The sequence below is a fragment of the Triticum aestivum genome, chromosome 5A, assembly GCF_018294505.1.
Source record: "Triticum aestivum cultivar Chinese Spring chromosome 5A, IWGSC CS RefSeq v2.1, whole genome shotgun sequence".
In the NCBI taxonomy this organism is placed as follows: Eukaryota; Viridiplantae; Streptophyta; class Magnoliopsida; order Poales; family Poaceae; genus Triticum; species Triticum aestivum.
Window position 1 is genome coordinate 688,892,596 of NC_057806.1, and position 13,350 is coordinate 688,905,945.

A 13,350-nucleotide genomic window follows, 5' to 3' on the forward strand; every position below is an offset into this window, starting at 1 on the left:
GATATTTCTCCGTGCTAGTATGACAATGACACGACAGGGCTTGGCGCCTCATAACCAAGTTGAATGTTCTGGCTTTTCGACTAGTTGCAAGACATGTTGGTGCAGTCTGGAAATAACTTAGCTGCATGAATGAAGAAAACAATGCGTGTGCAGTGTCTAATTTCTGGCTTTTTCGACGGAGTATTGCTAATGTTTGAGTTTTCATGCTCCGTATATGACATGTCAGTTGTTTTCATCGACAGTCAAGTTTTGTACACTCCTGAAAACTTCGGAAGGGAATAAAACACAGCTTTACCGAGAAAGATATTAACATTGCAAATTCAAATAATCAAGTACAATATGAAATAAATTTTATGACAAACCTAGTGATACTATTTAGTACCGTCGATATCGATATTTTTCTTGACAAACTCGATCAAAGTTAAAAATGTTTAACATAGAGTAACAATCAAACTATGCCTTGTAAACTTGACCCTTGACTAGATGGAGTGGTGCCACTTTTCTCATACAGTACTTTGAAAAACAAAACTGCCGATTGATCGGTTGCAAAATTCTAAGCAACGTACGCCAATCACATGCGGCATATAGAAAATTCATCCGATTGGTCATACGCGCTAACCCGAGTATTATATAAACTGCCCCATTGGTCTTCTCGCCATCCATCCATCCATCCCTGTCTCCCCCTCTCTCGTCTTCCCCTCTTAACTGCAAGCAAGCAGGCAATGGGGACTCCGAAATGGGTGGTCGCGCCATTGGCGTTGCTGCTCCTCCTGCAGCTCGCCGGCGCGTCTCATGAAGTCCGCCGGAGCCTCGAGGCCGAGGCGGCGTCGCCGTCCGTGCCGGCCTCCATTCTCAGCCCCCTACTCCGGACGGGCTACCACTTCCAACCCCCCATGAACTGGATCAACGGTAAGATACCAACTGCTCTTGCTGGACTTGTCTGAATCTTCTCATGTTTATGCCCTGCTCCGTCTTCAAGCTAGATATAGCTCTCGTTCTTAAATTCACACTTGTATAGCCAGAAGTCCAGAACATGTCAGGCCGTAGACAGAGAAATATGTCCATCCGTAATGCCGATGCTGATTTTAGAGGTGTGTTTTGTTCTGTCATGGGGGCGGATACAACACCACAGACAACACATAGGTCTGAGAGTTCAAGAAAGATAATACATAGTAGCATAAACTAGAGTAGTTGTTTATTTTTTGGTTAGTTTGTAGCCAAGTGTTAGTTTGACCAGCAAAAGATTGCAGCCCGGCCGGCGAGGGCGCGTCAAAATTGATGGCTTTCTTTCTCTCTCTCGCCGTGTTAGTTAGGGAGTCCAGCAGCTGTTTTCTTCTTCTAGTTCCTTGAGAAAAGTAGAGATGCAAGTTCAAAGTTCTCGCAGTAGCCGACGACGACGGAGTCCTCCAGCTCACCATGCCACGAATCATGGTTCAGAATATAATATTACATCTGATCTGTATTTTTGTAGTAGGAGTAGTACTATTTATATATGTTAACATAGCTATTGTTTACTAGAGCTTATTGTAAGAGCTGCTTGGTTCTAATTAACTTGTTTTTTTGGTTGTCTCTTTGGGTGTCTGATCGTGATTGCTGGGACGGCGAAACTCATCGACTCTAGATCCGAATGGTACGACTTCTGCGACCAATTTCCTCTACTTGTCTCTGTCTTCTACTGTTACCCAACCAGATCTTGAACAGTTTGTGCATGTGCGCAGCACTTTTTTTAGATTATCAGAGCATCAAAGACCAAATTTCAGTTTGTAGAACAAAATATAAGGAAAAGAAAATTTAGTACTATTCAAAATGCACATGCATGCTGCAGTGTGTAGGATGGCCTTGTGATACTATCGACAACATGCAACTTGTGTTACTGTTAGCACTTAGCAGCTAGCTGACATGTTTGAGACGTGGTTCTCTTTGGAACATACAGGGCCACTCTACTACAAGGGATGGTACCACCTCTTCTACCAATACAACCCCAAGGGCGCGGTGTGGGGCAACATCATCTGGGCGCACTCGGTGTCGCGCGACCTCATCAACTGGATCGCCCTCGACCCGGCCATCAAGCCGTCCATCCCCACCGACCAGTTCGGCGTCTGGTCCGGCTCGGCGACGATCCTGCCCAACGGCACGGTGGCGATGCTCTACACCGGCATCGACCGCCCGGGCACCAACTACCAGATCCAGAACATCGCCTTCCCCAAGGACCCCTCCGACCCGCTGCTCCGCGAGTGGGTCAAGCCCGGCTACAACCCCATCGCCGTCCCCGAGGCCGGCATGAACGCCACCCAGTTCCGCGACCCAACCACCGCTTGGCACGCCGGCGACGGCCTCTGGCGGATGCTGGTGGGCGGGCTCAAGCCCGGCACGCTCCGCGGCATGGCCATCCTGTACCGGAGCCGGGACTTCAAGCACTGGGTCCGCGCCAAGCACCCGCTCCATTCGGCCCTCACCGGCATGTGGGAGTGCCCCGACTTCTTCCCCGTGCGCGAGCCCGGGAAGACGAACGGCCTCGACACCTCGGAGTTCGGCCCGCACTACAAGTACGTGCTCAAGAACAGCCTCGACCTCACCCGCTACGACTACTACACCGTGGGCACCTACAACAACCGGACGGAGCGGTACGTGCCGGACAACCCCACCGGCGACGTCTACCAGCGCCTCCAGTACGACTACGGCAACTTCTACGCGTCCAAGACCTTCTACGACCCCGCCAAGAACCGCCGCGTGCTGCTCGGCTGGGCCAACGAGTCCGACAGCGTCGTGCACGACAACGCCAAGGGATGGGCCGGCATCCATGTACGTCCTTACTACGTGCTCCTCTGCATCATCCTCAATCTCGAGTTAATTAAGTGCATGTTTTGAACTGATTGGTTGTGCTGCATGTGCAGGCGATCCCGAGGAAGATATGGCTGGACCCGAGCGGCAAGCAGCTGCTGCAGTGGCCGGTGGAGGAGCTGGATCAGCTGAGGGGCAAGGCTGTGAGCGTGGGTGACAAGGTCGTCAAGCCTGGCCAGCACTTTGAGGTCACTGGCCTACAGTCCTATCAGGTCAGTACCACCATGTACTTACTGCTAAATCCGAGTGCAGTCAGTGTCGCTGTCTAGGTAGCTTCTGGTCCATGTCTGACGGGCCACGATCCTTCTTGCGTGCCCAATTCCGGCTTGTCCTTGTCACCATCAGCATGGACTCCAAAGTCACAGGTCCACGCCCGTGTTCCGCTAGATCTTGCTTGCTTGCAAGGCGCCGCTGCAACTCTCGTTTTCAACCTCCCCTCATACTACTTTTTACATTCACACATCTGCATCATCCTCACCACGATTTGAATGGTCTTTCGTCGCCTGCAAATCGTCCATCAATCCGTCAATGCCGTGGATGCATGTTGTTGGTCCAGATTCGTCAATTCGTGCACTCCTCGTTTCATTTCCAAACAAGCTTCCCTGGCTAATACTTATCGACTTGTTTTTGACAGTCTGACGTGGAGGTGAGCTTCGAGGTGCCGAGCCTGGATAAGGCGGAGCCGTTCGATCCGGCCTACGCCAACGACGCGCAGAAGCTGTGCGGGATGAAGAACGCCGACGTCAAGGGCGGGGTGGGGCCCTTCGGCCTCTGGGTCCTGGCCTCTTCCAACCTGGCCGAGAAGACCGCCGTGTTCTTCAGAGTCTTCAAGGATGGGCATGGCAAGCCTCTCGTCCTCATGTGCAGTGACCCCACCAAGTATGATTTCACCACATCCCTCTTTCATCTCCCCTCAACTTCTCACTTGATGATAGAGAATCTGTCCATAGATTTCAAGTGTAAATGAGAGGGAATATTATTGCCAATACATTTTAACTCATCTAACCATTTTCTTTTTGTTTCTTTTGTGCCGACAGGTCATCTCTCACCCCAGGTCTATACAAGCCGACTTTTGCCGGGTTTGTCGACACCGACATCTCATCCGGGAAGATCTCTTTGAGAAGCTTAGTACGTACAAAGCTCGTTTGTAACATCATTTTGACTAGTGCACTTTCTTTCACATGAGTATTTGAATTTTTCATTGACCAACGTTGATTTATGTTTTCAGATCGACCGTTCGGTGGTTGAGAGCTTCGGCGCCGGAGGGAAGACCTGCATCCTATCGAGAGTGTACCCATCCATGGCGATCGGGACAGACGCGCATCTTTACGTGTTTAACAACGGGGACACCGACATCAAGGTGTCCAAACTAACGGCCTGGGAGATGAAAAAACCCATGATGAATGGTGCCTAAGCAGTATATACTGTATATGTTTTCTCGAGAGTTTAAGTTTTTGTTGAATGACATTTCGACATCGATGTACACCACGCAACTGATTGCTCGTCTTAATGAAGACCTCTTTGAGTAGAAGTGGTTAGAGAAATTTGTTGTACGATTCATAGTTTCTGTCACATGTTGTACGAATAAACATGATCATCCCACGCTGTTTTCATAGATAATAAAGACCTTAATGAATTTCTTCTTTCCACTGATCTCTCTTTGTACTGTAGTATCAACGGATGAGATCGATGATGCTAGTCTGACTCAACTGTGACGTGATAAGCACTAGTATTATTTACAATCTCTTTCCTCGGTGAAGTCAGAGGCACTCCTTGTATGAGTCACAGGCTCATGGGAGCAATGGATCTCTTCACAAACCTTCTTTTGGCCATTTGGTCAAACAGAAACATGGCGTACTCTTGTTCCTTTTTGTTAATACATGTATATGTGTTATAAATAGTGAAAGAAGGATGCACATGACACGTATGCACGACAAGCTTCTATGCTAGCTCAACCAGTGGTGCAGATTATTCCTTTTCTTTTTTGCAAATAAGTGGTGCGGATTAACCGTTACTGACATGCCAAAAAAGTATAATCAGTTGGAATCTCGAAAAAGGTTAGTGGTGGGTTTATGCAGTACTGGTAGTGGGATAACCACATGATCGTGATTAAGTTCGAAAAGAAAAAGCACAAGGGTACGGAGGACGGTGCACGTATCATTATGAAAAGCTTATGTTGTCCTGAAAAGTTGTACTATTTGTAAAGCTTATGATCTCCAGGTGATGGATCAGGCCTATGACTAACAACAAATCTAATGTAAAGGCACATACAATATCTCATCCAAAAAGGTGCATATATTAAATAAGATAAATGTGTGACGGCCGGCCGAATTGCATCCACAACGAACTGCACTGTACTGCACAACACTGTAATTATTTATTTATTATTTTGGTAGCCCATACTTCACGTGTAATTTAGGAGTTGAAATTACACGTTGCAACAAATAGTAAGACAGGTTGCGACAAAAAAAGTTGCACATTATCATGTACAAATTTAGAGATGGAATATATATGTGCAACTTTAGGTCTAAACATGTGCAACATAGTCAAATTATTGAGTGAATAATTTCACTTTTTACCTGATATTTATATATTTGATATTGTTTACCCCATTTCATCTAGAAGTTGTTACAACTTTTCGAGTTTAACCCAATTTAACAATTCGAATTGCTAAATCTCAGTCGACTAAGACTTAACCAAGTCTCAGTCGATGCTATATTCGTGGGATCTTACAGGGAGATCCATGCAAGTTTTTCTTTTTTCTTACATGTTATGTCACTTGAATTTGGTTAAGTCTCAGCCGACTGAGACCTAGCCACACCCTTAACAATTTGTCCCAATTCTGACCGTCTGATACACTTGTCATGCCGACATGGCTGGTGATCTATATTCCAACTCCACATCCATGCCCGTCTAACCCGCAACCCCGCCCCAACGGTGAATCCAATGATTGTTTTTTATTTTTATTTTTTTGCAGAAAGAATCGAATGATCACTAATGGTGAGCCGTGTGGTCACCTCACTACTCGTTCTTTCTGATGTTTGTTCACATAGTGGGTCTGGCTTGTTGATACAGTCGTGACAGCGTAAAAATGTATGGATAAATCTCGGCAGAAGAAATTAAATTGGGTAAACATTGCCATGAAGGCTCGGTGACCAATCACGCCACGAACATGGCTATTGAGACAAGAGCATCTTCCTACTCGTCATTGCACCTTTTTGTGAGTGAGTTAGAACTTTTTTTCCCTTCCTTTCGAGCAGTTGATCTACATGTTTTGAAAATTGCCCACGTACACATTGCGCACGTACATTGTTGCCCATCACTATGGATGGATGGATTCCACCACCACCCCGCACCCATCCTCTAGAGAACCGGTGAAGCTAGCCCGCCTCCACGTAATGCGTGTGCTCTAAATGAGACGGCCGGCTGTCATGAACAGTGCTAGCTGTTGAGTGCGTGAGATCCCAAACTGGCAACTACCTATATGCAGCTAGAATGCGATCGATGGCTCCACTACGCCCGGGAAGTGGACGCAGCTCCAGATTTGATCATGCACGTAAGCGTACCAATAATTATACTAGCGGCCAGCGGATGCATCATCTTGTGCTGGCTTCATGTCCGCCAAATGTTATCTCGAGTCGGACAATGTCTTAGCTCAAGTTGGCAACCTGCATGCTAATCAATGAGTAATAAAATAACAAATAAATAAAATCAGCGGGCACGTGATATCTATATCATGCAAACATGCATGTGGTCCAGAGAGATATCTATATCTTGGTTGGCCCTACGGGTAGTATTTTATTCCTTTCATGGATTTTATGGTATAACCATTATTCTGGATAAATGATGCTTTTATTAATTAAAATGTAGCATTAAGCAGATACACATCATTAAGAGTATCACCCGGCCTCTGCGTAACTAGATGTACACAGCCAAACACCAAAATTCCGTAACATAGAGTCATATAAACGGACACTATACCTATATCGAAAAGGATGATGGATCGATGTACTATAATCATACGATTGCTTGATCTCTTGAGCCGACATTCATTGGCCAGATATTTTAAGATAACCACTAGCGTGCTGATCCAATGCATACAAGCAGCACGTACAATCAACCAGTGCCAGAAGCTTGTTTTTCCTGAATACGTTTCGGCTTGACTTGGTAGGACACGATCTTTCAATCCAGAACGATTACGATGCACGCACAAATGATTCCAGCAAAACGTGTCATTGGATTGGACAACTTTGAGCATACAAGATAGTAGATAGAGTACGGATCTGGGTACTTCGGAGGCCATACACGGTGATGCACTCAATCGTGGTGGAGAGGGACATGACTTGCAGGCACTACATATTACACAGGAGGCAATGGCATGCGTGCATATGCATGTGTGTGAGTGTCATGCACTTTTGCACAAGTGGTGGCACAAGCTGCAATGGACTAGGCGCGTGCATGAAAGCGTGTCAACATGCATTCCACTGTACAAGAATCGACAAGATCACTGGCTTTCCATCGAGCAAGACTTTGAAGAGTACTTCACCAGCGGCAAAATGGACAACCACTAAGGATGTAGCACATCGATGAAAACTTCGCAAAGTCTGTTAGTTAAGCTAGCATGTCAACAAGGGTCTCAGTTTCTTTGTTAACTAGATGATTCCCTACGTGTTGCTATGGTAACATTGTTAAAAAATGAATAAAAATCATTAAAAAATAACTATATCTAATGTAAAGAAAATATAAGCTTGAAAATCAATAAAACAACGTGTCTAAAAATAGAATAAAAACTTTATAATTAATGTTAAAAATATCATTTCAAAAAAAATGAAGGATGACTAACATGCATGTATGATGTGGTAGCGTTACATGCATAGACTAATGCAAAAATAATTGTAATTTATAAGTTCACTTATGTGGCAGATTTGCATGGCCTAGTGGGAGAGACGACTTAAATGCATGGCTTAGTGGGGATGTTGAGGTGAACACTTTGCATGTTAACAGAATTATGACCAACTTATGAAGAATGTAAGATATATAATCGCTAGCTAACTCACGATAGACTAAATCAGCTGTGTCCGTACTTTCACAATCTCTCTTGTTCTATTACTAGCAAACGTGTCCGTGCGTTGCAATGGAGAGTAAAAAGATTTATCTAAGCCGCTATCATTTCGGCTCAATGTTGATTCTAACTCGTCATATTGATGGCAAGCACCTACAACCACACTCAGGCAACACCTTTGTGGTGTCGTTTGACACAAAGGAGGCTGCATCTATAAATTAAGTTTATTCAAGAAAGGCTACATGTATAACCATCACATGCAACAGATGGAACACAAATTGAGATTGTATTTTTATCGATTTCACTATGAACGTGCATGACTATCACACGAATAGTTTAGATACATCGAAAATAAACATTCATGTATTTCTGATGTTCATGAATTTGATAAGTGTATGTGCATTCTATAAAAATTGTTTGTGTATTCACTACAAAAAAAAGTGCAGTCCAATGGTATGTATGAGTGTGGATTTTGCAAAGAAAAGGTACACATGTAAGGTCTTTTCTCAAGAAAAATATAGAAAGAGAGAATCTGGTGCAAGTACAACATGCTCAAGGATTATAATCTTTCCTAATTATTAACGTTCAATTTTACATGTTGCAATATGGTTCCGCGTCGGTACGAAATAAAGACCGGTCATGCGTCATTGATTAACACTGTATCCTAAATAGCATTTAAAAATATTTAAACATGTTAGATAACATCATATTCAAATCCTACATATTTTTAATCAAAATTCATATATAACATGTTAAAATCGGAGTTACGCTTTAAAAGATATGGCTATTTGAATATAATAGACTGCATGGTGATTACCGTAGATATAAGGGGTGTTTATGTAAAAGTGCAAAAAATGATTCACTGTGACTTACATTTGGACTGCGGGTTACTTAGCGTAAAATCCAGAGGGTTTTATGTAAACTGCACGAAAATGGTTCGTTCTGCCTTAAATTTGGACTGCAGGTTAATTATTAGAAAAGACAAGGTTTTCTTTTGTAAAAAGACGTGACAGACAACCAAAAACAATAGCTACTTTATTAGCAGGTAGAGATTGAGATTATAACAGAATGGAGCAGTTGGTTTGTTTAATTCATGAATGCAGCAAAAGCATTGACTAGGCTTGCTTACTCAAGTCCATTGTAAGCAGCCCAATTAGTGAAAAAAAATGTTTTATGTGGCTCCTGCAAATAAACACTGATTTATCCTTATGATTATTCGATGATATGGACCGACACTGGCCAGAAACTGTCGGATAAACATTAGCGTGTCGATCAAACTCATACTAGCAGCTAGAGAGACAGCCAACCTGTGCCAGAAGCATGTTTTTCCTTTGGATTGACTTGTAGCCCAATAAAATCAATCGTGCAGGCCGCGAACATTCAATCAAAAATGATTGCAGGCACATATGATTCTGCACGAAACGTCTTGACTCATTTGAGCATACAAGATAGAGTAGTTGCTACTGTACAACAATATATCCGATGATGTGGGTACTCCGGAGGCCGTACATGCCGATACACTCGATCGTGGTGGAGAGCAACATGACTTCTACTGTATCTGTGCAAGCACTTTTGCACATGGCATGCATGCGTGGGTGTGTCAAGCATGCATGCGTGGGTGTGTCAAGCACTTCTGCACAAGTGGTGGCGCATGCATGAAAACATGTCAAACACGCATGCATTCTACTGTATCTGTACAAGAATCGAGAAGATCACCAGCTAGCGAGAAGATCGACTTCCATCGAGGAGGACTTTAGAGAGTTGCCGGCCCCAAAATGGACAGCCACTAAGACTAGAAGCATGCGCAGCGTCTACTAGTTCAATTTAGCTGTGACGAGATTTCCCCCTCTTTTTGCGGCATTTTCTCGACCAATCACACACACATATGCAGCCAAGGGTGCGGTGCAATATAGGCAAGGCCCAGTCTAAGCGTCAGGGCTGTTTCTCGCCCGTATCGATCGAGACATAAATTGGTCTGGCTTCTCGGCATGAGGGAGACTGCACAGTAATGTAGCCTCTTTTGCTTTCCTCTGTGTTTTTTCTTACCGGTTTTATTTGAAAAAATCTTCTTTTTCTCCTCGGGTTTTTTTTGGTTTTCTTTGTTAATTTCTTTGATTTCTTATTTCTTTTTTTAACACATGTTTACATTTTTTCATATACATTGTATATTTTTGTATACATCGGAAACAATTTTTTACACGCTTTACATTTTTAAATACATGATTAATATTTGTTTTACGTGTGATGTCTACTTTTTTCATTGACACTGTACAATCTTTGTATATATCTATAATATTTTTTCTACATGATTAACATTTTTCATACACATTTTTTGAATATTTCTTCGAATGTGTGTTAAAAAAATTCAAATACAAGTTCATCCCTGTTTTTGAACAATACAAAAAAATAAACACAAGAACATCTCTTTTTTATATTGTATACAACATTATTTTAAATGTCGCGAACATGCTTTTGTTGAAAAACGGTGAACATTTTTGTAAATATAATGTACACTTTTTTGTATGGCACAAAACATTTTCTTGAATTACTCAATTATTTTTTGCATAAACAGTTATTCACTTTCACGTACATTTTATTGAATTGTGTGACCATTTTCAAAATGATATGATTCTTCTTAATGCTATCGATTATTTTTCTAAAACTACCCTAAATAATATTTTACACTGCATTAACATTATTTGAATTAGTGGTTTTTAAATTTATTAAGTAATATTAAGTTTTTGGGATAAATATATTTGGAATATTTCTTTCAAAAGTATGAACAAATGGGAAAAAGGGAAAAAAATACTAACCTTCTGGGAGCTACTCGTATCGGCCCAATAGTAGGGACGCGGTGGGCGCCTTGAGGCAAGACCTCCATTGATCACGCCATCAGCGATACATAGCCGCTCCCAGTCTAAGCATGACATGAAGAAACAATGTTCTTCAGTATCACTTCTTGGGTCGTTGGTAGGAATTAGACCGGTTTTAATGGGTAACACTTCTATTTTGTTGGTCAGCTCAACGGGTTTTCTTTGGGGTCCCTCCTTTTTTAAAATTATACAAATATTTTTCAAAATTTGAGAATATTTTTTGGGACATGGAAATTTTTAAAATAAGCAAACATTTTTAATTTTACAGAATATTTTGATTTTATGAAAAAAAATACTTGAGTTTCTTTTCAAATTCAAGTAAAACATATTTTTTCATCAATTATAATATTTGACAAGATTGTCTAAATTTAAGATTTTTGTAAAGAAATTCATATGTTCACGAAAATTTATAAATTCGTGAACATGTTTTTGGATGGTGGCTGGGAGGCAAAAGCAGGCACAACGCATGATCCGTTCCTTGGTGCAACTTGCGGAAATGCACATCAAGGGAATGCCACGGTGCATGATCCACGCAATAGGAGCGGGGGCGGGGCAATGCTGAGAGGTAGCGAGGCACTACTATACAGTGAGAGGGAAATCCGAGATGAATTGAGCTCAGTCGATTGAATGAACCCCTAAAACCTAAAAGTACACTTGACTTATGAGATTTAAATTAAATAATCACACCATTGATCAACCGTCAGATTCGACTATGCACCGTAAAATTTACTTTTAGTTAGTGCCAACAACATTGGCTTGGCTTTGAGTGATTCCATCTTTGAGGCACTAAATTCTCACTTCAGAATCGCCAGCTCTTATCTTCTTCCATGGTTTCTCAAAAGACTTAGTTATAGAGTAGTACTCGGGGAACATGATTCCGCTTGCCCTACAATCGGATGGAATGCGAAATTAAATCATTGGATAAAATAGATAGGTTGCATGGTTAAAAAAATTGCCAGCGCGCGGCGCGGTTTTTTTCCTGAGAAATGCTCTTCCCTTCGTTGTTCTTTTAGAAATACTTGAAATTGTATTCAATCCCAGCAACCTTTATAGATACAATGCTTTGGATTATAGACCAGAGAAATTGTAGTATAACTCCTATTGCTAAGAATTATAAAGATATTTCTTAGAGACATATGACAATCCGTGCAACATGACCTGCTGGCTTTAGTAAGGATAATTAAACCACATCGAAGTCGTGACACCGCATTTGTATAGCTGCACGACTTGACTATCTTCAAAGGTTTGTCAAAGCCCCATGAGCTGCCGGACGGGGGGCGATTCCCTAGTAACGCTGGTCGTCAAATCATACAATTTTCACCAAGATGCCGACAAAGCACACTGAAGCCAAAAGATATCAAGGTATCCCATGTAACAACGTGAGAGATGAAGAAGGCGATAGTGAATGGTGCCCAAGTATATATGCTTTCATGGGAGATTCGCTTTTGGTTTAATGCCATCTGACGCCGATTTACACCATATAACGGATTGCTCGTGTGAAGACCTCTTTGAGTAGAAGTGGTTAGAGAAATTTGTTGTGTGGTTGATGGTTTATGTAACGTGTTGCACGAATAAACATGATGATCCCACACTATTGTTAAAGATAATAAAAAGCTTCTTGCATTTATTATTTCCACTGATGTCTCTTTGTAGTGCGCACTGTGTCACTGGACGAGATCGATGAAACCTAACTAAACAGTGACGAGATAAGCACTATATAAATTTGTTATCATTTTCAATCTCTTGGTTGCCTAATAATAAGTCATAGTCTCATGGGAACCATGGGATGCCGTCACCAACTTTTGTTTGTCCATTTGGTCAAACAAATACTTGGTGCACCTTATTGCATTTATTTATACATGCATATGATTATAAATAATGAAAAAAGATGCATAGGGCATGGCCGCTCTATGCTAGCTCAAGCAGTGGAACTGTTGTTAAAATGCCACAAAAGTACCCATACAAAATGCCACAAAAGTTTCGTAGTAGGTTTATGTAGTAGTACTAGTAGTGCGATAACCACATAATCATGATTAAGAAAATAAAAGCACAAGGCTACCGAGGATGGCACCATTATCATCATGAAAAGCTTATGTTGTCCTGAAAAGAAGTACTATATGTAGCTATCTCTAGGTGGTCGATCTGGCCTATGACTAACAACAAATGTAATGTCAAGGCACGTGCAATATCTCATTTGAAAAGGCATGTATATTAGATAAAGTAAATGCGCGACGACCAAATCACACCCATGTGGAACTGCACTGCATTACAAAAATGTTATAGTGTTTTCTTATTCTTTTGGTAGCGCACACATCACGTGAAAATTAGTTTTGGTTGAAATTACCGGTTGCATAAATAGTAACACAAGTTGGGATCTGGCAGCTAGTCATTCATTTGAGAAATTATTTACTCCAAGTTAATAAAGTTTATTTTGCAAGAATTTTTTTGATCTATTCACCTTCAATCATAATAGTACAATGAACACCAGAAATAATAAAAATTACATCCAGATTCATAGACCACCTAGCGACGATTACAAGCATTGAAGCGAGCCGAAGGCGCGCCGCCGTCATC

General features: G+C 42.0%; 1 protein-coding gene across 2 annotated transcripts; it reads left to right on the forward strand.

The window, feature by feature from the left end:
- Positions 1-608: 608 nt before the first annotated feature.
- Positions 609-4,490, forward strand: LOC123106016 (beta-fructofuranosidase, insoluble isoenzyme 1). 2 transcript variants are annotated; one of them, XM_044528210.1, is made up of 7 exons: positions 609-909; positions 1,622-1,630; positions 1,934-2,802; positions 2,895-3,053; positions 3,476-3,720; positions 3,879-3,969; positions 4,070-4,490. In XM_044528210.1, exons 1-7 carry the CDS (start codon positions 723-725, stop codon positions 4,253-4,255), a joined length of 1,746 nt encoding a protein of 581 aa, XP_044384145.1. In that variant the 5' UTR covers positions 609-722; the 3' UTR covers positions 4,256-4,490. The 2 variants fall into 2 exon arrangements, with proteins under 2 accessions (XP_044384145.1, XP_044384146.1); XM_044528211.1 differs by lacking the exon at positions 609-909 and adding an exon at positions 942-1,431.
- Positions 4,491-13,350: the final 8,860 nt, after the last annotated feature.

What these genes read in the sequence shown, in the direction of transcription:
- LOC123106016 (XM_044528210.1), top strand. Translation starts at nt 723, where the DNA reads ATGGGGACTCCGAAATGGGTGGTCGCGCCATTGGCGTTGCTGCTCCTC. An exon ending in AGGGATGGGCCGGCATCCAT is followed by an intron (nt 2,803 to 2,894) that starts GTACGTCCTTAC and finishes CTGCATGTGCAG; the next exon opens with GCGATCCCGAGGAAGATATG. An exon ending in ATGTGCAGTGACCCCACCAA is followed by an intron (nt 3,721 to 3,878) that starts GTATGATTTCAC and finishes TTGTGCCGACAG; the next exon opens with GTCATCTCTCACCCCAGGTC.